General features: G+C 39.5%; 2 protein-coding genes, 1 non-coding gene and 1 pseudogene across 10 annotated transcripts in view; 2 read left to right on the top strand and 2 right to left on the bottom strand.

The window, feature by feature from the left end:
• Positions 1-23921, bottom strand: part of GALK2 (galactokinase 2) — a 178124-nt gene extending 154203 nt beyond the window's left edge. For 3 of the 7 annotated variants that reach the window (XM_001113758.5, XM_015142225.3, XM_015142226.3), the window contains exon 1: positions 9879-10007. In XM_001113758.5, the coding sequence (XP_001113758.2) occupies positions 9879-9931 (53 nt within the window). In that variant the 5' untranslated portion in view covers positions 9932-10007. Of the gene's footprint in view, positions 1-9878; positions 10008-23698 lie in introns of those variants that run through there. The other 4 variants (XM_015142222.3, XM_028850902.2, XM_015142223.3 and 1 more) reach the window with 2 other exon arrangements.
• Positions 11091-11202, top strand: MIR4716 (microRNA mir-4716). Its single transcript, NR_128301.1, has one exon. It is a non-coding gene; the product is annotated as a microRNA mir-4716 (primary transcript).
• On the bottom strand, positions 22871-23524 carry LOC144329690 (NADH dehydrogenase [ubiquinone] 1 alpha subcomplex assembly factor 4 pseudogene; annotated as a pseudogene).
• A 142-nt stretch (positions 23922-24063) lies between the features above and the next one.
• COPS2 (COP9 signalosome subunit 2) overlaps positions 24064-25035 on the top strand; it is a 31610-nt gene continuing 30638 nt past the window's right edge. The window contains exon 1 of one of the 2 annotated variants that reach the window (NM_001193601.2): positions 24064-24190. In NM_001193601.2, coding sequence (NP_001180530.1) covers positions 24137-24190 — 54 coding nt within the window. In that variant the 5' untranslated portion in view covers positions 24064-24136. The remainder of the gene's footprint in view (positions 24191-25035) is intronic. The other variant, XM_015142200.3, reaches the window with a different exon arrangement.

Genomic DNA, 25035 nt, shown 5'->3' with positions numbered 1-25035 from the left:
TTACAAGAGAGAAAAATTAGAAATCTAAGTGTACTAAATGTTGAGTGGTTAAATAAATAATAGTATTCATACTACAAAATACTCTCAGCCCTTAAAAACAGTGAAATAGTCTGGGGCACAGTCGCTCAACCTGTAATCCCAGGGAGGCCAAGGCGGATGGATCACTTGAGGTCAGGAGTTCAAGACCAGCCTGGCCAATATGGTGAAATCCTGTCTCTACTAAAAATACAAAAATTCGCCAGGCATGGTGGCACATGCCTGTGATCCCAACTACTTGGAAGGCTGAGACAGGAGAATCTCTTGAACCCAAGAGGTGGAGGTTGCAGTGAGCCAAGATCACGCCACTGCACTCCAGCAGACAGAGCGAGACTCCGTCTCAAAAAAAAAATAAAATAAATAAAAATAATGAAATATATCTGTATGAACTGATATACCAGGATATATGAGAAAGATTAAATGAAAAAAGTAAGCAAAAAACAACAAATATCATATAATTATTGGACTTATGTGAATATATCATTTTTATAAAATATAGTAACAATGATATAAGAACGCAATGATATTATAAGGATACAAACCAAATGGGTAACTTCTAAGAAGGGAAGTAGAAATTGGCAGTCTAGGGTAGAAATCAGAAACAATCAGGAAAGAAACTGGGATTTTCAGGCTTTACTGAATATACTTTTAATTAATCCAAATTTTTAATATTAAGAATGCATTCAGTGTCACCCTGCTAGCTCAACTGGTAGAATAGAGACCAAAGAATGTGTGCATACAGCAGCATTATTCATAAGAGCCAAAAGGTGGAGGCAACCCAAATGTCCATCAATTGTTGAATATATAAACAAAATGAGTATCCGAGATGGCCGAATAGGAACAGCTACAGTCTCCAACTCCCAGCGCGAGCGACACAGAAGACCAGTGATTTCTGCATTTTCAACAGAGGTACTGGGTTCATCTCACTGGGGAGTGCCGGACGATCCGTGCTGGTCAGCTGCTGCAGCCCGACCAGCGAGAGCTGAAGCAGGGCGAGGCATTGCCTCACCTGGGAAGCGCAAGGGGGAAGGGAATCCCTTTTCCCAGCCAGGGGAACTGAGACACACAACACCTGGAAAATAAGGTAACTCCCACCCCAATACTGCGCTTTAAGCAAACAGGCACACCAGGAGATCATATCCCACACCTGGCCGGGAGGGTCCAACACCCACGGAGCCTCCCTCATTGCTAGCACAGCAGTCTGTGATCTACCGGCAAGGCAGCAGCGAGGCTGGGGGAGGGGTGCCCGCCATTGCTGAGGCTTAAGTAGGTAAACAAAGCTGCTGGGAAGCTCGAACTGGGTGGAGCTCACAGCAGCTCAAGGAAACCTGCCTGTCTCTGTAGACTCCACCTCTGGGGACAGGGCAATAACAAACACAGCCAAAACCTCTGCAGACGCAAACGACTCTGTCTGACAGCTTTGAAGAGAGCAGTGGATCTCCCAACACAGAGGTTGAGATCTGAGAAGGGACAGACTGCCTGCTCAAGTGGGTCCCTGACCCCTGAGTAGCCTAACTGGGCGACATCCCCCACTAGGGGCAGTCTGACACCCCACACCTCACAGGGTGGAGTACACCCCTGAGAGGAAGCTTCCAAAGCAAGAATCAGACAGGTACACTCGCTGTTCAGAAATATTCTATCTTCTGCAGCCTCTGCTGCTGATACCCAGGCAAACAGGGTCTGGAGTGGACCTCAAGCAATCTCCAACAGACCTACAGCTGAGGGTCCTGACTGTTAGAAGGAAAACTATCAAACAGGAAGGACACCTACACCAAAACCCCATCAGTACATCACCATCATCAAAGACCAGAGGCAGATAAAACCACAAAGATGGGGAAAAAGCAGGGCAGAAAAGCTGGAAATTCCAAAAATAAGAGCGCATCTCCCCCGGCAAAGGAGCGCAGCTCATCGCCAGCAACGGATCAAAGCTGGACGGAGAATGACTTTGACGAGATGAGAGAAGAAGGCTTCAGTCCATCAAATTTCTCAGAGCTAAAGGAGGAATTACGTACCCAGCGCAAAGAAACTAAAAATCTTGAAAAAAAAGTGGAAGAATTGATGGCTAGAGTAATTAATGCAGAGAAGGTCATAAGCGAAATGAAAGAGATGAAAACCATGACACGAGAAATACGTGACAAATGCACAAGCTTCAGTAACCGACTCGATCAACTGGAAGAAAGAGTATCTGCGATTGAGGATCAAATGAATGAAATGAAGCAAGAAGAGAAACCAAAAGAAAAAAGAAGAAAAAGAAATGAACAAAGCCTGCAAGAAGTATGGGATTATGTAAAAAGACCAAATCTACGTCTGATTGGGGTACCTGAAAGTGAGGTGGAAAATGGAACCAAGTTGGAAAACACTCTTCAGGATATCATCCAGGAGAACTTCCCCAACCTAGTAGGGCAGGCCAACATTCAAATCCAGGAAATACAGAGAACGCCACAAAGATACTCCTCGAGAAGAGCAACTCCAAGACACATAATTGCCAGATTCACCAAAGTTGAAATGAAGGAAAAAATCTTAAGGGCAGCCAGAGAGAAAGGTCGGGTTACCCACAAAGGGAAGCCCATCAGACTAACAGCAGATCTCTCGGCAGAAACTCTCCAAGCCAGAAGAGAGTGGGGGCCAATATTCAACATTCTTAAAGAAAAGAATTTTCAACCCAGAATTTCATATCCAGCCAAACTAAGTTTCATAAGCGAAGGAGAAATAAAATCCTTTACAGATAAGCAAATGCTTAGAGATTTTGTCACCACTAGGCCTGCCTTACAAGAGACCCTGAAGGAAGCACTAAACATGGAAAGGAACAACCGGTACCAGCCATTGCAAAAACATGCCAAAACGTAAAGACCATCGAGGCTAGGAAGAAACTGCATCAACTAACGAGCAAAATAACCAGTTAATATCATAATGGCAGGATCAAGTTCACACATAACAATCTTAACCTTAAATGTAAATGGACTAAATGCTCCAATTAAAAGACACAGACTGGCAAACTGGATAAAGAGTCAAGACCCATCAGTCTGCTGTATTCAGGAGACCCATCTCACACGCAGAGACATACATAGGCTCAAAATAAAGGGATGGAGGAAGATTTACCAAGCAAATGGAGAACAAAAAAAAGCGGGGGTTGCAATACTAGTCTCTGATAAAACAGACTTTAAACCATCAAAGATCAAAAGAGACAAAGAAGGCCATTACATAATGGTAAAGGGATCAATTCAACAGGAAGAGCTAACTATCCTAAATATATATGCACCCAATACAGGAGCACCCAGATTCATAAAGCAAGTCCTTAGAGACTTACAAAGAGACTTAGACTCCCATACAATAATAATGGGAGACTTCAACACTCCACTGTCAACATTAGACAGATCAACGAGACAGAAAGTTAACAAGGATATCCAGGAATTGAACTCATCTCTGCAGCAAGCAGACCTAATAGACATCTATAGAACTCTCCACCCCAAATCAACAGAATATACATTCTTCTCAGCACCACATTGTACTTACTCCAAAATCGACCATGTAATTGGAAGTAAAGCACTCCTCAGCAAATGTACAAGAACAGAAATTATAACAAACTGTCTCTCAGACCACAGTGCAATCAAACTAGAACTCAGGACTAAGAAACTCAATCAAAACCGCTCAACTACATGGAAACTGAACAACCTGCTCCTGAATGACTACTGGGTACATAACAAAATGAAGGCAGAAATAAAGATGTTCTTTGAAACCAATGAGAACAAAGATACAACATACCAGAATCTCTGGGACACATTTAAAGCAGTGTGTAGAGGGAAATTTATAGCACTAAATGCCCACAAGAGAAAGCAGGAAAGATCTAAAATTGACACTCTAACATCACAATTAAAAGAACTAGAGAAGCAAGAGCAAACACATTCGAAAGCTAGCAGAAGGCTAGAAATAACTAAGATCAGAGCAGAACTGAAGGAGATAGAGACACAAAAAACTCTCCAAAAAATCAATGAATCCAGGAGTTGGTTTTTTGAAAAGATCAACAAAATTGACAGACCACTAGCAAGACTAATAAAGAAGAAAAGAGAGAAGAATCAAATCGACGCAATTAAAAATGATAAAGGGGATATCACCACCGACCCCACAGAAATACAAACTACCATCAGAGAATACTATAAACACCTCTACGCAAATACACTGGAAAATCTAGAAGAAATGGATAATTTCCTGGACACTTACACTCTTCCAAGACTAAACCAGGAAGAAGTTGAATCCCTGAATAGACCAATAGCAGGCTCTGAAATTGAGGCAATAATTAATAGCCTACCAACCAAAAAAAGTCCAGGACCAGATGGATTCACAGCTGAATTCTACCAGAGGTACAAGGAGGAGTTGGTACCATTCCTTCTGAAACTATTCCAATCAATAGAAAAAGAGGGAATCCTCCCTAACTCATTTTATGAGGCCAACATCATCCTGATACCAAAGCCTGGCAGAGACACAACAAAAAAAGAGAATTTTAGACCAATATCCCTGATGAACATCGATGCAAAAATCCTCAATAAAATACTGGCAAACCGGATTCAGCAACACATCAAAAAGCTTATCCACCATGATCAAGTGGGCTTCATCCCTGGGATGCAAGGCTGGTTCAACATTCGCAAATCAATAAACATAATCCAGCATATAAACAGAACCAAAGACAAGAACCACATGATTATCTCAATAGATGCAGAAAAGGCTTTTGACAAAATTCAACAGCCCTTCATGCTAAAAACGCTCAATAAATTCGGTATTGATGGAACATACCTCAAAATAATAAGAGCTATTTATGACAAACCCACAGCCAATATCATACTGAATGGGCAAAAACTGGAAAAATTCCCTTTGAAAACTGGCACAAGACAGGGATGCCCTCTCTCACCACTCCTATTCAACATAGTGTTGGAAGTTCTGGCTAGGGCAATTAGGCAAGAGAAAGAAATCAAGGGTATTCAGTTAGGAAAAGAAGAAGTCAAACTGTCCCTGTTTGCAGATGACATGATTGTATATTTAGAAAACCCCATTGTCTCAGCCCAAAATCTCCTTAAGCTGATAAGCAACTTCAGCAAAGTCTCAGGATACAAAATTAATGTGCAAAAATCAGAAGCATTCTTATACACCAGTAACAGACAAACAGAGAGCCAAATCAGGAATGAACTTCCATTCACAATTGCTTCAAAGAGAATCAAATACCTAGGAATCCAACTTACAAGGGATGTAAAGGACCTCTTCAAGGAGAACTACAAACCACTGCTCAGTGAAATCAAAGAGGACACAAATGGAAGAACATACCATGCTCATGGATAGGAAGAATCAATATCATGAAAATGGCCATACTGCCCAAGGTAATTTATAGATTCAATGCCATCCCCATCAAGCTACCAATGAGTTTCTTCACAGAATTGGAAAAAACTGCTTTAAAGTTCATATGGAACCAAAAAAGAGCCCGCATCTCCAAGACAATCCTAAGTCAAAAGAACAAAGCTGGAGGCATCACGCTACCTGACTTCAAACTATACTACAAGGCTACAGTAACCAAAACAGCATGGTACTGGTACCAAAACAGAGATATAGACCAATGGAACAGAACAGAGTCCTCAGAAATAATACCACACATCTACAGCCATCTGATCTTTGACAAACCTGAGAGAAACAAGAAATGGGGAAAGGATTCCCTATTTAATAAATGGTGCTGGGAAAATTGGCTAGCCATAAGTAGAAAGCTGAAACTGGATCCTTTCCTTACTCCTTATACGAAAATTAATTCAAGATGGATTAGAGACTTAAATGTTAGACCTAATACCATAAAAATCCTAGAGGAAAACCTAGGTAGTATCATTCAGGACATAGGCATGGGCAAAGACTTCATGTCTAAAACACCAAAAGCAACGGCAGCAAAAGCCAAAATTGACAAATGGGATCTCATTAAATTAAAGAGCTTCTGCACAGCAAAAGAAACTACCATCAGAGTGAACAGGCAACCTACAGAATGGGAGAAAATTTTTGCAATCTACTCATCTGACAAAGGGCTAATATCCAGAGCCTACAAAGAACTCAAACAAATTTACAAAAAAAAAACAAACAACCCCATCAAAAAGTGGGCAAAGGATATGAACAGACATTTCTCAAAAGAAGACATTCATACAGCCAACAGACACATGAAAAAATGCTCATCATCACTGGCCATCAGAGAAATGCAAATCAAAACCACAATGAGATACCATCTCACACCAGTTAGAATGGCAATCATTAAAAAGTCAGGAAACAACAGGTGCTGGAGAGGATGTGGAGAAATAGGAACACTTTTACACTGTTGGTGGGATTGTAAACTAGTTCAACCATTATGGAAAACAGTATGGCGATTCCTCAAGGATCTAGAACTAGATGTACCATATGACCCAGCCATCCCATTACTGGGTATATACCCAAAGGATTATAAATTATGCTGCTATAAAGACACATGCACACGTATGTTTATTGCAGCACTATTCACAATAGCAAAGACTTGGAATTAACCCAAATGTCCATCAGTGACAGATTGGATTAAGAAAATGTGGCACATATACACCATGGAATACTATGCAGCCATCAAAAAGGATGAGTTTGCGTCCTTTGTAGGGACATGGATGCAGCTGGAAACCATCATTCTTAGCAAACTATCACAAGAACAGAAAACCAAACACCGCATGCTCTCACTCATAGGTGGGAACTGAACAATAAGATCACTTGGACTCAGGAAGGGGAACATCACACACAGGGGCCTATCATGGGGAGGGGGGAGGGGGGAGGGATTGCATTGGGAGTTATACCTGATGTAAATGATGAGTTGATGGGTGCAGCACACCAACATGGCACAAGTATACATATGTAACAAACCTGCACGTTATGCACATGTACCCTACAACTTAAAGTATAATAATAATAAATAAATTTAAAAAAAAAGAAAACAAAAAAAACAAAATGAGTATCCATAAACTGGAATATTATTTGACGATAAAAAGGAATGATGTACTGATACATGTTAAATGACATACTGATACATGAATCTTCAGAACATTATGCCACATGGAAGAAGCCAGTCACCAAAAAAACAAACATTTTCTATGATTCCATTCATTTGAAATGTCCAAAGTGACTAAATCTATAAATACAGAAAATAGATTAGTAGTTGTTTAAGGCCAGGTGAGGGGAAAGGGAATGGAGTTCTGGGTTGTGATAATACAAGGGATGGTGGGGTTCTTTCTGAGAAGAAAACGTTCAAAATTTGATTACGGTGTTGGTTGCACAGCTCTATGAATATACTAAACTCATTTAATTGCAAACTTTAAATGAATTAGTTATGTGATACGTGAATGTCAATAAAACTGCTACAAAAATAACAATAATCCAACAAGTTTAGAAACTTAATCCAAAAGAGAAAGTAAAGAGATACAGCTTGCTAAGAATGCAAAGAAAGCCAGAATAGAGAAATTTAGAGTCTTACAGTACAGGTACCACATAAGAGTGGGACACAGAAAGAAAATATTAGAACTTCAATTTCTATTTGATTTTTACATAAAAATAATAAAAAGGAAATTAAGTTTTACTAAAATGTATAATATGGTCGACCAGTGCCTTTACTCAAAGGATCACATGGCTTGTGAGGTTGAAGAGGCATCCTGAAAAAGAACGAGAGTTCCACAAGGAGGCAGGCTGACCATTTATTCATTTTTTTTTTCCTTCTCAGCATATTGCAATATTTGACCGGTTAGGTGAATTTATAGATTATACTATTTAGATTTAACAAAATACATCCCTCCTAAAATGAGTAAGTGGCTGCAAAAGAATCCTGCAAATAAAACATTGCATGAAGCTAATAATAGCATTTTGTGCACAAATGAACAACAGGAAAATGGCAGAGCTTACCTATTATGATCTCTTCTGTGGATAATACAGATAAATATTAACAATATTTATATTTATATTTGTTGCATGAATGAATAATATGAAAATTATGAAAAACAAGAAGGAACACTAAGGAAATTCAGTAAGCAATTCTTCACTTTGAGTACATGTACCTATATTGTTACACCATCCTCCCCCAAACAGAGTGAGTATAGATAGAAATGTTGATCTTTATTATTAAAATCACATAAAATGTAAACACATTAGGAATTTACACATGGATATGTTTTATGTAAAAGACTAAACTACAGGCTGGGCATGGTGGCTCATGCCTGTAATCCCATCACTTTGGGAGGCCAAGACGGGTGGATCACCTGAGGTCAGGAGTTCAAGACCAGCCTGGCCAACATGGCGAAACCCCGTCTCTACCAAAAACAGAAAAAATAGCCAGGCGTGGTAGCGGCACCCGTAATCCCAGCTAGAGACTGGAGAGGCAGGAGAATGGCTTGAACCTGGGAGGCAGAGGTTGCAGTGAGCAGAGATCGCGCCACTGTACTCCAGCCTGAGCAACAGAGCAAGACTCTGTCTCAAAAAAAAAAAAAGGAACAACAAAAAAAAACCAAAAGGGATCAGGTTATTTTCATGTACCAAATTTCTCATTAATCTTATTGGAAGCATGCCTTTAACACTGTGTTTTAATTCATTCAAATATACAAGGGCAACAGTGCTACACAAGAACCTCTAGAGTGTATTAAAACATTCAAAGACATTGGGAAGTAGACCAAAGCTGTGCTGGACTCTATAAGAAATTATGTTTCTTTCTGATAACTAAAGACACCCTGTTTGCTGGTTTAAGGATCAAAGAACATTTTCAAGTTGTAGTAAAATATATTATCATCAATTGACACATGGTGGTAACAAACCAAGTAGGAAGAGCTTAAGGACTTGATGTGAAAGAAAAAAGTTAACATAAAAAAGGCTAAAAACAGCAAAAGTAGAGGCCGGGCGCGATGGCTCATGCCTGTAATCCCAAAACTTTGAGAGACCGGGGCGGGCGGATCACCTGAGGTCGGGAGCTCGAGACCAGCCTGACCAACATAGAGAAACCCTGTCTCTACTAAAAATACAAAAGTAGCCGGTGTGCTGGTGCATGCCTGTAATCCCAGCTACTCGGGAGGCTGAGGCAGTTGAATCACTCGAATCCGGGAGGCGGAGGTTGCGGTGAGCCAAGATAGCGCCATTGCACTCCAGCCTGTGCAACAAGAGCGAAACTCCGTCTCAAAAAAAAAAAAAAAAAAAAAAAAACAGCAAAGGCAGAGTCAGAAAAGTTCTTGGCTAAAGTAGCAGGTGAGAAACTTCATTTTATGAGACTTCAGCCCCGTTAGTCAGAACAAAGTATTTCTACAAAGTACCTGTAACTGAAAAGATCCTCCCCGAGACATCACTAAACGATTACTCTGTAGCTAGGGACTGCCATCAAATTAATTCCCTAAGTGACAGTTCAGAGATTCTCGTGGTTTTTTTGTTTGTTTGTTTTTTGTTTTTTAAAGAGGATGCAGAGACCAAGAGGGTTTTTGTGTTTGTTTTCAATGAATATTTAGAAAGAAGGCTTTTAAAAAAGCAGTATCAACTGGCATGTAAGACAAAGAGAGTTCAGTGTGGATTTGGGCATTTCTGCTGAAGCCCAGTAGAAAGGGCGCACTAATTACAGCAAGAAAAGGAAAACAAGAATCAGCATGGATGAAGCAAAAAACATACAACCCATGGTAGCATGTGCGATGTGATCTTTTTTGCAAGCCCAGCCACGTGTCCTTATAGAATCCCAAGGGTTCTACCTGCTCCCCGGGACCAAAAGCAGCGCCCCAAGGGAGCAGCCAAATGCTGTGGACCCGAACCAACCCACAAGATCCCAAAGCCCGGCGTCTCCTCTCCCCAACCTGGGATGTTCTGCCACCTGGACCCGACGCATAGCAGGGCTCTCTGCAGCCATACTTCGCTAGATCCTTCTTTCTTCTGTAGTTCCAAATGGTTAAGCAAAGCTCCCAGAGCAATCACGAGACTTCTGTGACAGGAGCCGTTTTCTTCCGGGAGATAACCAGCTCCCGCCCTGCGGAAATCCTGCAGCTTCGCTGAGGTGGCTGCTTCCAATCGCCCCGCCTCTGGCTCCTCCTCCCTGGACTCAGCCAGGGTTCCCTCCAAGCAGCAGTCGGGTACAGCCTCTGTTCCGCTCTTAGCTCCCAGGGAAGGACTAGGACCTCGCAGGAGCCCCTACGCCGAGGACGTGCGAAGCTGCCTAGTGAGGTTTTCTTTTTGCGCCATGTGGATGTCTGAGAACAGTGTCATAACCTGGCGCCTTGCATACACCTAGTTTCTGATCTGTCTTGGGCTGTGTGTTTTTTTGTTTTGTTTTGTTTTGAAGTTATGTTTTGGTCTTTATTTTGGTCTTTATTGTCAGCAGCTACTCCCCAAACAACACTAAAATGTTTAGCTATTGCTTCTTTTGCAGATTATTTCCAAATCAAGCAACGTAAAATTGATGTATCACTTGATTTAAATAGATTTGCATTTATAGTTAGAGGCATTCGTAGGCTTTCCTAGAACACAGTTCTGAAAAGACGGAAACACATGCCTTTTAATGTGCAAGACCCCTCAGCATCCAAACTTCTTCATTTTTCACTTACCTAGAGAAATCCTAGATGCCCTATTTTAAAAAGTACACTATTCCCAGTATATCATTTACTTTTCCTTCCTTCATAGTTCTCCTATTTGCTTACGTATTTATTGTGTGTCTCACCACCTCCATCATCACTACCACTAGAAAGCAACTGGAGACAGGCAGGCAGATTAGTTTTTAATGAATAGGTAAGATAAACTGAATGAATGATGAAGGATGAAGTGATGTCCCTGAGGTCACAGTGATCATTGGGAGCAAAATTGGAATTAAAATTCAGATCTATTAACTCTCAATCTAGTGCACTTTGCACCTCAGAAATGTTGAGATTAAACCCAAGTGAAGGCCGCTAGCAATACACCTATCCAAAGTTTCCTGATTAAGAAAGTTTGGGCCAACATGCCCAACATACTAGTGGTAGTAGCATAACTCAGAGAGATTCTGTAAGTTGTATACATCAGTAAGCTGCTGCTCCAGAATTTCTGTATGTATATGCATACTTTGTCTCCATGTGTCCTTCCCTCTTCTGTATACATGTATACAGGAGGAAGGGGGAAGGACACATGGAGACAAAGTGTGAAGGTACAATAAAGCATAGCCAAAGAGTGGCAGCCCCTTGGCACCCCTTTGGGTTATTACTGTAAATGGTACTTCAAAGAAACAAAGTTACTCTGGTCTCAGGGCAGCTTTCTCACTACTATTTCAGTCCCTCTTTATCATTTTCAAATGAATAAATTATATCTTCTTGTTTCTGAGCCCCAATAAATCCCAGTTTGATGTTCATTTTGGTTTAATTTTGAGTAACAGGAGTCATCACTGTCACTTGTAAATAGTTTCAATAGGGAGGTAACCTAAATTTTTAAAAATGTAAGATGTTTAAGAACATCAGTAAATACAGAAAAGAACAGAATCTTTTTTTTTTTTTTTTTTTTTTTGAGATGGAGTTTCACTCTTTGTTGCCCAGGCTGGACTGCAGTGGCACGATCTGTGCTCACTGCAACCTCCACCTCCCAGGTTCAAACGATTCTCCTGTCTCAGCCTCCTGAGTAGCTGGGATTACAGACACCCACCACCACACCCGGCTGATTTTTGTATTTTTAGTAAAGATGGGGTTTCACCATGTTGGCCAGGCTGGTCTCAAACTCCTGACCTCAGGTGATCTGCCCACCTCGGCCTTCCAAAATTCTGGGATCAAAGGCGTGAGCCACCGCACCCGGCCCAGAATCATTTTTTATTCAGATGTTTCTAATGTAATATTTTGCATTAGTTGAAAAATAATAAATTTTAAAGTTTTGAAATTTTTTAATAGTCCAAAATAAACTCATTTTATATAGGGTTAAAAAAAAATGACTGTAGGAACTGTTTCATAAAAGAATACTTCCTGTTGAATGTGTATTTGATGACCGAACATTAACTTTGCTAAATGAAACCAGATGGCAAATCATTAGTTTGGATCTTGGATACATTGCTAATGCAGTCTCAACAAAACTGATGCAGACTAGAAAGCACCTTACAGAGCAACTAGTAAAACATCCTTTTTTGAAATGATTGGTCCAAAGTACAACAGGATAACAGAGCTGGAATTAAAACTTAGGTCTCTAGACTCCTAGCCTAAAGGCCATACCACTTCTGAATGTGTGACCTTTGTTGAGACCCCAGTAAACTGTGCTTAAATTACTGAAAGTATTAGAATCCTTGTCAAAAATTAAAATGTGTACCTTATAATTTTCATAAAGTATTGCTATTAAAATAACCTGTCCAAACTACTAGATAACCCCAAATAGACACCAAAAACAAAACCAACATTACTTTCTTATACTACCTTCCTAACGCTAGGCATCTTGCTAAGTAAGCACTTTGCATATATTATTTTCTCTTTAAACCTTTCCAACAATCCTTATGGGATAGAAAAATATTATTTCCTTTTCAATTTCAAGAAGATATTCCTTTAGTTCTTATTAGACATATCTAATAGTGAAAATATTTAAACATTTGGCTGGGCGCAGGGCTCATGCCTGTAATCCCAGCACTTTGGGAGGCCGAGGCGGGCAGATCACCTGAGGTCAGGAGTTTGAGACCAGCCTGGTCAACATGGTGAAAACCCATCTCTACTAAGAACACAAAAATATAGCCAGGTATGGTGGCGGGCACCTGTAATCCCAGCAATTCGGGAGGCTGAGGCTGGAGAATCGCTTGAACCTGGGAGATGGAGGTTGAGTAAGCCGAGATCACGCCATTGCACTCCAGCCTGGGCAACTAAGAGTGAAACTCCGTCTCAAAAAAAAAGAAAAAAAAAAAGAAAATATTTAAACATTTATATTTTACAGTACTTTTATTTTCACAAATCCTGAACCTCTTGGTTCTTTGCTTTTAGTAGGCACAGTTACAATAGGTTTAGAATCTGAATTATAAACTAATAAATGGTATATTATGATGGAATCTTAAACAGATACCTAATTAATAAACTTCAAATTGTTTATCCTCAAAGGATATTAGTCTCCATTCAGATAAAATATTATAGCAAACTAAACAAAAACAAAACAAACACTAAAATGACATAAAACAAAAACTTGATCCAAAATATGAGTTAAAGCATGGGTGTTAAGGGTCTTACAGACCTGGCTAATGCCTACTGATGTTTCTCAGCTTAGAAATCACTTCCTTCAGGGAGTTTTCTATGTTCCCTGGGCCTATCTCTACCCAAAACTAAGTGTCTAAGACCATAGAGGGATTGACCATTTATCTGGAATAATGTCATTTCTGTGGTTTAATCTGTTTGTGCAATCCCTGGAAAATATTTCCTATTTTGACTTATAATAAAAACTATTGTTCGCAATTGGGAGACTCTACTTCAGTGACCTATTTTGGATATTTTCTCATTATAGTAAATAATATGTAATACTTCTTTATGTTTTCTTTATAATGATGTTACATTCCATTCCTTCTTCTTCTTTTTTTTTTTTTTTTTTTTTGAGACGAAGTCTTGCTCTTGTCGCCCAGGCCAGAGTGCAATGGAGCGATCTCGCTCACTGCAACCTCCACCTTCGGGGTTCAAGTGATTCTCCTGCCTCAGCCTCCCGAGTAGCTGGGATTACAGGCGCCTGCCACCACACCCAGCTAATTTTTGTATTTTTAGTGGAGATGGGGTTTCACCATGTTGACCAGGCTGGTCCCAAACTCCTGACCTGAGGCCATCCACCCGCCTTGGCCTCCCAACGTGCTGGGATTACAGGCGTGAGCTACCGCACCTGGCCCCTTATTCTTCTGTATATAGAATAGATACTGCTCTCTAGTGTATATAATCATTAAATGGCAAAAAATAAACTCATGAATCAGATAAATCTGTATTTATGTAGTTATGGAGGAAATAAACATTGTGCAAAAATGCTTTAACTGAACATAGATTGTTTTGCAGAGTGAAAAACAAGGCAAAACAAAATGAAGCCTCTAAGCACCTTCTGCTTGCCCAGTCATACAAAGCATCACATCAGTCCTCTAATTACTTGTGTTTTCTGTCTAGTCTAAATTTTGCTACTCAAAGTGTGGTCCTCAGAACAGCAGCATCAGCATCACTTGAAAGTTTTTAGAAATATATTATCTTGTGCTCAGACCTACTGGATCAGAATCTACAATGCAAGTCAAACATGTCATTTTAAATTTTCTAGAAGCCACTTTCAAAACAGTAAAAAGAAATGTTGAATTTAATATTTTATCTAATATACCAAAATATCATTTTAAATATAATATTTTAAATTATTCAGAAATTTTACTTTTTTATAGTAAGTCTCCAAATTCCAGCATATCTCAATTACAGCATATTTCAATTCTGATGAGAAACGAGTGACTGCTATTTTAGACAGCACAGAGTTAGATTATAAGCTCCCTGAAGGCAAAGACTGTTTTACTCTGATTTTACAGACTCAGGCTCAGTGTTGAGCAGGCACTCAAGGAATGTTTAATGAAGGAATCAATTAATGAAACTGGATTTGTGTGGTTCAGCTACTTTGCGACCCTAGGTAAGTCTGAAATTCCTCTTCTCTAAAGGGAGATAAAAACAACTACTTCATAGGGTTATTATGAAGATTTTAAAAACCATCCCAACATTCTCTCCAGTTATTCTCTATCACCTAAATCTGGTTTGCTGTCTTTAAAGCTATCTGAAATTACATTATATATTGATTTTTATACATATTATCTGTCACCTCCACTAGAATTCATATTCCATGTTTCATCCATTATTCTATAATTCATTCATTCATTCATTCAACAAAAGTTTCTCTGGGCTACTATGTTCTAAGCACAATTCTAGGCACTGGGGACACAACAATAAACATAAAAAAAAGCTCCTGCTTTATGGCAAATTAAAATTAGTTAAGCAAATAAATGAATATGTTACAAAAATTGATGCAAACTCTGCATCTAGTCTGTATTCCATGATTAAAATGAAATTGAATAAACAAAAATTTAGATTCTGCAATTAGAAGTTTACATTTCAAGCTTACAGTGTACATTAGCCTGATCAAATTACAGACAAATTGCCCCAATTTAAAACTATATTTTGTCTTTTCCTTTTTATTTCTTTTTATTTTTTATTTTATTTATTTATTTTTTTTTTTTTTTGAGACGGAGTTTTGCTCTTGTCACCCAGGCTTAGTGCAATGGCACAATCTCGGCTCACTGCAACCTCTGCCTGCCGGGTTCAAGCGATTCTCCTGCCTCAGCCTCTGGAGCATCTGGGATTACAGGCATGCACCACCACGCCCGGCTAATTTTTGTATGATTAGTAGAGATGGGGTTATAACACATTGGCCAGGCTGATCTCGAACTCCTGATCTCAGGTGATCCACCTGCCTCGGCCTCCCAAAGTGCTGGGATTACAGGCGTGAGCCACCATGCCCAGCCTTCCTTTTTATTTCTTAACCCAGAAACTAAATATAGTACCAAGAATCTTCAAACTAGACAATTCTTTCCTCACCTTGTCATAACCATCCAATATTGCCCACCTCAATGCGGAGCTGATTATGGTTATTATCTTAAGCAATTTTTTTTTTTTTTGGAATACATTTGCTAAGGCTCTCCAGTGACTGACATAACTGCATCTACTGGTTGTCAATTGGCTTCAGCTCAAAATAATACTTAGGCCAAAGTAGCATACTTTGGGGTGGCATATTCTGAACCCCTTCAATGCTTAATCATACTCTATCAGCATATCCTTCCTATGTTAACTATAGAGATGAAAGATATAATTGCAGTCTGGAGCATTCTGAAGGCTTAGTGTAAGTAGTTGTTGGTTCCCTTAACCCTGCCTCCATCTCTATAAATCGTCCCTTCATTAAACACTTTTCTGTTAACTCCCCTGAGTATGCTCTGAGTTTTCTTTCCAGACCTATATTAATACAAAAGGAGTCCTCTTGTTCTGCTCTTCTAACACAGTGTTCAGTTTCCCCAAATTAATATAGCAAAAAAAATTGAAAAGATGATTGGTCTGAAAGGATGCCAAATCATAAACCTGTTTGGTATGACTCAGCCAAAGCCAGTGAAGAGTCATGAATGCTAAAGTGTACTTAAACACATCACATTTTCACTGAGAATCTTCTATAAGCAAGGCATATGCTGCGTTTCAGAGGATTCAGAAGTAAGAAAGATAGTTGTGTCCTCAAGGAGTTTTCTGTTTAACAATGAATGAATGGAAATAATTGTAATACAAGATAGCATACAATTATGAAAAATATATTTTTAAAGGATCAAATTATGCTGGCAATTAAACTGTCATTGGATTTTTGACAGAGATGTCAAGACAACTCAATAGAAAAAGCATATCTTTTCAACAAATGATGCTAGAACAATTTGATATCCATATGCAAAATAATGAACCTCCACATTCATTCACACTATATACGAAAATTAAATTTGAAATGGATCATAGACCTAAATATAAGAGGTAAAACTATATAAAACTTCCAGAAAAAAACATAAGTGAAAATCTCAGTGCTCTTGAGTATGACAAAGATAAATACAACACAAAAAGCATAAAGAACTCTTACAACTCAACAGTAATAAGATAAACAACCCAATTTTAAAAATAGGCAAAATATATTTAAAAAAGATTTCACCAAAGAAGATACGTGGATGACAAATAAGCACACAAAAAATGTTCAACATTAGTCATTAAGTAAATGCAAATTAAAACTACAATAGTATACTGCTACATTCCTGCTAGAGTAGCTAAAGTTAAAAAGATTGACCACACTAAATGTTGGCAAGGACGTGATGGAGCAACCAGAACTCTTATGTACTGCTGTTGGATATGCAAAATGGTAAAACCACTTAGGAAAACAGTTTGAGCGTTTCTTAAAAAGTTAAATATATACCTACCATATGACCCAACCATTTCACTACAAGATATTTACCTGTATTCACATCTATTTCTGCATAACAATATTACTACAAATATAGTAGTATAAATAAATACACATTTATTGTCTCACAATTTTCTGTCCTCTGTTTTAGAGTCTCACAAAGGCTTATCTGAGGCTCAACTGGGGAAGGATTCACTTTCAAGAGCACATGGCTGTTAGCAGCATTCAGTTGCTTGTGGGTTGTCAAACTAAAACCACTTTCTTTTTTTTTTTTTTTTTTCTGGCTGGCTACTAGCCAGATGCCACCATCAGTTCCCTGTTGTGTCGTCCTTCCCAACATGGGCACTTGCCTTCCCTAAAGCCAGCAAAGGAGATCACCTTTCCTATCATGATTGACTTACCAATCTTGTATAATGTAATCATGTACATATAATCATGTTTATCACCTTTGCTGTATCTTGTTTAGAAGCAAGTCACAGATCCCACTCACACCCAAAAGGCAAAGAATTATTCAAGGAAATAGAATGGGTTAGCCACCATAGAGTCTGTCTACCATAAATTACCCAAGAAAAACAAAACGTATGTCCACACAAAAACTTGTACACAAATATTCTTAGCACCTTCATTTATACTAGCCACAAACTGAAAAAAACTTAAAATATCTATCAACAGATAAATGGGTAAGATGAATTGTGTAATATATCCATGTAATGAATATTCAGCAATAAAAAGAAACAACCAACTGATACATGCAACAACCTGGACAAATCTCAAATCTCAACATAATTATATTAAGTGAAAGAAATCAGGAAAATGAGAGTACATATTGCATGATTCCATTTATACAAAATTCATGAAAATGTAAACTAATCTATAGTGACAAAAAGTAGATCAGCAGTTACCTAGGAAAAGTTAAGGGGGAGGAGAGAAATTTCTGCAAGGAATCTGTGAGGAAACTTTTGCAGTGATAATATGTTCATTATCTTGTGTCATGATAGTTTCACAGGTGTATATGTATGTCAAAGTTCATTAAATTCCATACTGTAAGGCTGGGAGTGGTGGCTCATGCCTGTAGTCCCAGCACTTTGGGAGGCCAAGGTGGGTGGATCACCTGAGGTCAGGAATTCAAGACCAGCCTGGCCAACGTGGCAAAACCTTGTCACTACTAAAAACACAAAAATTAGCTGGGCGTGGTGGTGGGCACCTGTAATCCCAGCCACTAGGGAGGCTGAGGCAGAAGAATCGCTTGAACCCAGGAGGCGGAGGTTGTAGTGAGCCGAGATCGTGCCACTGCACTCTAGCCTGGGCAACAGAGCAAGACTCCATCTCAAAAAATAAAATAAAATAAATAAATAAGTTGTGTACTTTAAGTATGTGTAGCTTAATTTACCTTATTGAGGTAAATGAAGCTACTGAATAATACCTCAATAATTCCAGTTTATGAAAATATGCTTTAAAAACATAGGATCCACTTTCAGCAAGGGCACCATGTCACACAAATGCACTCTGTTGAAATTACAATTTTCTATTATTCACCATTGAATAAAATTAATGTCAAGAAAAAAATAGAATATCTTAACCATATAAAGTATTCAGGATAGGCTATGTGAATGAGGTCACATTTACATGGATTTTTTAAGGACAGAAAAAGATTTTGATGTGTGATACAGAAAGATCAATCTATTAACATGTTTATTTATCCAACAAGCACTTATTAGCACCTGTGTACTCAAGCAGCATGTTCAGCACAATGAAGACCTTTTCAACTGCTGTTACTAAATTTCCAGACTGGACTTAATAAATTTGGTCATGGCCAAGGAAATTCTATTCAAAATTTGGCTGCCATTCACCCAGTCTTCCTACTTACCAGCCTATTTGCATACTTATTTTCCCATTGTAGGAATAAGGCACTACATTTAAAAGCAGCAAATTATGTAATATATTTACATGTAAATCAATATGCAGTTACATGTATGTGATCAGTATTCATTTGTTAAGCATATTATCCATTTTGGAACTGCTATCTTGAGTACAAAGTAAAACTATGAAACTTTGATTACTCTGAGCAAATAAACCTCTTAACTACCTCGGGATCCTATTTTCTCTTTTGAACAATTACAAGTAGAATAACCATGTGATTTATTGTCCAACTTCTGAAAGTGATGGGTGCTCTTAACTATTTTTTTTCTGAGATGGAGTCTTGCTCTGTCACCAGGCTGGAGTGCAGTGTCACAATCTCAGCTCACTGCAACCTCCGCCTCCCTGGTTCAAGCGATTCTCCTGCCTCAGCCTCAGGTAGCTGGGACTACAGGCGCGCCACCACGCCCAGCTAATTTTTGTATTTTTAGTAGAGATGTTTCACCATGTTGGCCAGGATGGTCTCAATCTCTTGACCTCGTGATCCACGCACCTCGGCCTCCCAAAGTGCTAGGATTCCAGGTGTGAGCCACCACACCCGGCCTGGGTGTTATTACTATTATGATGGGTCAACAGTACTAAACCAGATCTGTCCCAGGAAAACAGGGATGTACAGTCACCCCAAGTTTAGGGAGTTTTGTTTTGTTGTAAAGTTACAAGTATAGGTTTCTGAGCTTCACTCAGAACTACTGAATCAGAATCTCTACTGTGGGATTTGGGAAGCCTTAGACTGTAAAGTGATATCATTAAAGGCTCTTCCAATTCTAAGTTCTACACTTAATATGGTAATTTTGAATATAAACTGGATATTGAATGATAGGGAATTATTATTAATCTTTTTTTTTTCTTTTTTGAGACAAACTCACTGTGTCGCCCAGGCTGGAGTGTAGTGGCATGATCTTGGCTCACTGCAACTTCCGCCTCCCAGGTGCAAGCGATTCTCCTGCCTAAGGCTCCTGAGTATCTGGGATTACAGGCATGCGCCACCATGCCTGGATAATTTTTGCATTTTTAGTAGAGACGGGATTTCTCCATGTTGGCCAGGCTGGTCTCAAACTCCTAACCTCAGGTGATCCACCTGCCTCAGCCTCCCAAAGTGCTGGGATTATAGGCACAAGCCACCATGCCTGGCAAATATTATTAATCTTATATGTAACAATGATGTGATTATATAGGAGAATGTTCTTATTTTTAGGAAATACACATAGCTGCATTTAGGGGTGATGTGTCATGATATCTGAATCCTCCTTTCAACTGATACAGGGAACACACACATACATACAATCAAACCTGATAGTGGGTATATACATGTCCACTGTACTATTATTTCAATTTTATGTATGCTTGAAATTTATCATAATAAAACATTGAGAAGAAAAGACTGTTAGGGAAAAATATTTGTATTTATGGGTGAGAACACATTATTGTCACAAATACAACTTAAAAGAGCTATGACCAAAAAGATCTCAATTTAAGTAATTACTAAAAAAGAATCAAGCCTGTAATTTCTCTTCTTGGAACTTGGAATTCTTTCTTTCGGTTTTTTTGTTTGTTTTATTTTTATTTTATTTATTTTATTATTATTTTTTTTTTGCGACAGAGTCTTGCTCTGTTGCCCAGGCTGGAGTGCAATGGTGCGATCTCGGTTCACTGCAACCTCCACCTCCCTGGTTCAAGAGATTCTCCTGCCTCAGCCTCCTGAGTAGCTGGGATTACAGGTGCCCACTACCATGCCTGGCTAATTTTTTTTTTTTATTTTTCGTAGAGACAGGGTTTTACCACGTTGACCAGGCTGGTCTCGAACTCCTGACCTCAGGTGGTCCATCCACCTTGGCCTCCCAAAGTGCCGGGATTACAGGCGTGAGCCACTGCGCCAGCCGGAATTATTTTTTAAAGAATAAAATTTCAAAGATATTCACTGCAGAATTGCTTAAAATAGTGTTATTTCTGCAATACTCTGAATGTATAACAATAATGGCATGAATTATGGTGCACTGGTACATTCAACGAGGAATTATTACACAGCCACTAAAATAATTAGTATTAGGCATATATTTTAAGACTGGGCAATGTGATTCACACCTGTAATACCAATACTTTGGAAGGTTGAGGTGGGAAGATTGCAAGACCAGCCTGGACAACATAGTGAGACCCCTGTCTCTACAAAAAAAAATATTTTAAATTTGTCAGGAACAGTGGCAAGTACCTGAAGTCCCAGCCACTGAGGAGGCTAAGATGGGAAGATCACTTAAACCAAGGAGTTCAAGGCTGCAATAAGCTATGATGGTGCCACTGCACTCCAGTCTGGGTGACAGAGCAAGATCTTGTCTCTAAATATAAACAACCAACCAAACATTGACCTATGCTGCTATATAGATGCAAAAAGAATCCAAATCTATATCTATGCTTAACTACATAACATTTGTGGATTCATGTGGATAGAACTGGAAGTTTACATGGAAATGCTACCTATTTGAAAAGCGGTTTTTCCCCTTTATTTCATTTTTTCTTTATTTTGAATTCTGCCAATGATTTTGCGTAATAGTAATGTGTTTTTTTAATGGTATGGGAAGAAATCCTTTATCATGTGACACCATATAACAGCTGCCTAACCACACAATGTAGAAATGAATAAAGATGGCTCAGAAATAGAGTGTACTAGTATTAGTGACTCAACTAGTGACCATTATGACAAATGGAATAAAGTTTTGACTGATTTACAGGAGTTTTAAAATGCATTTTATATTGAGTAGTTATTTGTTTTCTTAAAACAATTATTGTATTGAACTAAAAATAAACTAGGTAGTTTGTTCACATAATAAATCTATATTCAAAGACATGCTTACAAATTTTCCACTTAGTCCATTTTTCTGTTCTCAGCATTACTACAAATGCCTCATTCTGTCATCACGTTGAATTCTTTAGCATCTTCTATATCATTTCCAGGGGCATCTCTGGGAAGTAGTGATGCCTATCTTCCCTCAGAAGCAAACTGATAACCCCAATGTACCCACAATTCACACTTATTCCCTTCTCTGAGGTGTGCTGCTTTTTGGCACATCAGAAAAAACACACTACTAGGATTTGAAAAACTAAGTTCTGGGCCTGGTTAGGTCATAAACTACAGAAACCTTAGGTCATATATCCTTCCCCAGTTTGGGGAAGTTTGTTTCTCCACTACAAAAAAAAAAAAATCATATTTCCTTGGTCTTTTGTATTCCTTTACTATTTCATTTATCTTCATGATAACCCTTAAATTTAAGCAAGGCAGCATTATGCTCATTTTATAGAAGAAATTCAATCTCAAAAAGGATATAGTCTCCCAAAGATCCCACAAGTAGTAATATATCAGGCAGAGCTAAACTCACACACTCTTACTCAAGATCCTAGTACTGGTACATGCTGTACTAATAAGTTTGCTAAAATGGATGAAGCAGCAATTTCTCAGGTCCCTTCCAATGATCCTGTTGTCTGCTTCTACTTGCTATTTTTTCTCTCTTCTCTCAACTAGTATTAACATCTGAAACTATGTATAAAATCCCCAAATTTCATTTACCATGGTTTTTTTTATTTAATTATTCTTTAAATTTTTCTAGTTCCATGTTAAATCCAGAGAAATTACTTTTTCGAAAGTTTCCACTATTGCCTCCCTCTCTGAAGGCCATGGGACTTACCTATTTATCAAAGCAGAAATTCCCAACATTTTGTAAACACCACTAATTACTTTTTATAACTGTAAAGGCAATTATTCCATACTTAAAACCAATTCAAAATAAAATAAATCCTCAATACTTCTTATTCCCTGGGGTAGTAATTTTAATTAGATTCTATTGATTCGTTATTTTCTCCTATGTGCCTTTATTTGGGAAATATTGTTAGTCTACCTTACGATTGAGTCTCTTTCCCTAACAAGAAAATGTCAGTCTTAAGAGTCAGGAAAGCTTTTACTTTCACTATCACATATGAAGAATGAACTAAACACCTAACTTGGAAAGGAAAACTTAAATGAGGGATTCAGGACACTTCCAAAAGTAACAAAATATTTAAGAAGGGAATTCACATCTTTCTGTTCTAAATTATATTCTTGCACTCTTTTCTCAGCAGTTCATGTTTCTGGATAAAGTTTATGATTACTGAAAAGTGTCAATGTTTCTACAATGGAAATTTTGCCTTTGGGAATGCTCTTAATATTTATCATATCAAAGTGATGGCCTTTCGGCAATCTGAATTCCTTTGGCTCCTGATGTGTTTCAGTAGTTTCCACCTGCACGGAAGACAGAGGATCTTTGGAATCAACATACACATATTTTAGAAATGACAGCAGCTTGTCATGTTTACGAGCAATCTCTCCCTTCATTTCCTGATAGACTCTAATCCGCTCTGACAGGAGGCTGTAGGTAGAGGGGTGCCTGGGAGCGGGAGAGAGATTCTTGTTGCCGACTTCCCGTTCGCTCGGTTCTCTTGAAATTCCTATCCCGCGAGTCACCGCAGCCCCCATCTCCTCATAACATGGTGCCCTCGGTTTCACAGTAACGTATTTTTTTAAAAAACCAGTCGTTGTTACCTTAATTTGGTCCCAAGGGTTGTAAAGGTAAGTTTATAATTCGTTGAACAACTAAGTAAGATTTAAGGCAACTCAACTGATAGCTGCATACCTAATTTGGGATATCCATAGAATTGTTTTGTCAGCTACAAATATAACAAGCATTAAGTGTAAACTGTGTTGCTGAAAAGTACTCCAAGTATCTTAGGAACACCCACCGCAATGTGTGGGCTAAATGCACACGTACAATGATAGCAGAAATAATACCTGTCATATAGGACGGGCATGTCAGCCTTTTCTCCGCGAAAGGCTTCTGATCCTAAGCTGTCTCTTACTTTCACCGGAATGAGACGCTTCCGGAGTCCGAAGCAAGGGAGGAGACTGCTCCCTTACCCAGGAGGCTGGAAACTGCTCGCTACGAGCGCAGTTTCTGACGCCCTTTGGCTGAGACCCGCAGCACCTGACGATGTCCCAGTTGCTAGGTTTAGTTGCTAAGGCACCAACCGCTTCGGAGGAAAAGGGGGGCGGTGCAGTCTCTTTTGGAGTCGTAGCGAATCATCTAGAGGTCGAGATAATTGGTTCCAGCAGGAAACAGCTCCTCTAAGAGGGACGGGAAGGCGGAAAGAAGCTGAGACTGACGCCTCTGAGCCGCGGAGGATTGTGGGAGGAGGTTGTCTCCAATTTCTCCTCCCCCTCCCGGCCAAGATGTCTGACATGGAGGATGATTTCATGTGCGATGATGAGGAGGACTACGACCTGGTGAGGCGCAGGGAATGGAACTCTGGGGGTGGAGATGTGTCTAGTTTTCAGGGTCCGGTCTGGACCGGCCGCGGCCTCTCCCCGTAGAGCATGTGCCGTTTCCAGCCTCTCTCAGTGCAGTGACAGGACTGGTTTACCTCCTCCCCGTTCCCGCACCGGGCCCGGGCCCTGCTTCTCCAGCATGGGGGAAGGGAGGTCAAAGCAGGCAGCGAAGGGGGTCCCGGGCCTTGCGCTCCGAGTCTGAGCGCCTCTTCGGTTTACACGGATGCCCCGGCCCCAGGCGTTCGGTCTCTGTGCCTCATGCCTCCCCACGGCGCGAGCCGCCTCGGTGACCATGCTGCGGTGTAGGCCCTGGCTTTGCCCTTTCGGGCCCAGCGTTCGGGCCCCCACTTCTTCACGCTTGAACTGAGCGTTCAAATGTGCGAAATGCTAGGAGAAGTCTGAAAACTGGGGGGTCCTTACTGCTCCCAGGCCTGACGTCGAAACGCAACTTGTGAGTCTCCTAGAGACGTAGCTTAGATAGTCTTGTCCAGGGCCGGTTTTGGTCCGAGGTAAGTGTGTAGTGGAGAGTTCAGAGCAAGGATAACTGAAAAAAAGGTAGTTGAACTACTTTTTTAGTTCTTTATAAAGAAAAGCTGAGGAGGAGGTTTTGCATGTGGTGTTTTTGGGGGACGGGTGTAAGGTAATTGAACCCATAGCTTTTCCCTTAGAAATTTTCCAGTATACAAAGTTTAAAACAGCAACAGCATAGAAATAAACGAATTTATCTGACTGAATGGAGATTTTTAAAGATTCAGAGCTTCATTTATTAATGGATTTACAAGTTTGAATAACGTTTGCTGTTC

This window comes from Macaca mulatta, chromosome 7, assembly GCF_049350105.2.
Source record: "Macaca mulatta isolate MMU2019108-1 chromosome 7, T2T-MMU8v2.0, whole genome shotgun sequence".
NCBI classification, from domain to species: Eukaryota; Metazoa; Chordata; class Mammalia; order Primates; family Cercopithecidae; genus Macaca; species Macaca mulatta.
The sequence above is the reverse complement of the archived record's forward strand: the minus strand, read 5'-3'. Positions and strand labels throughout refer to the sequence as shown.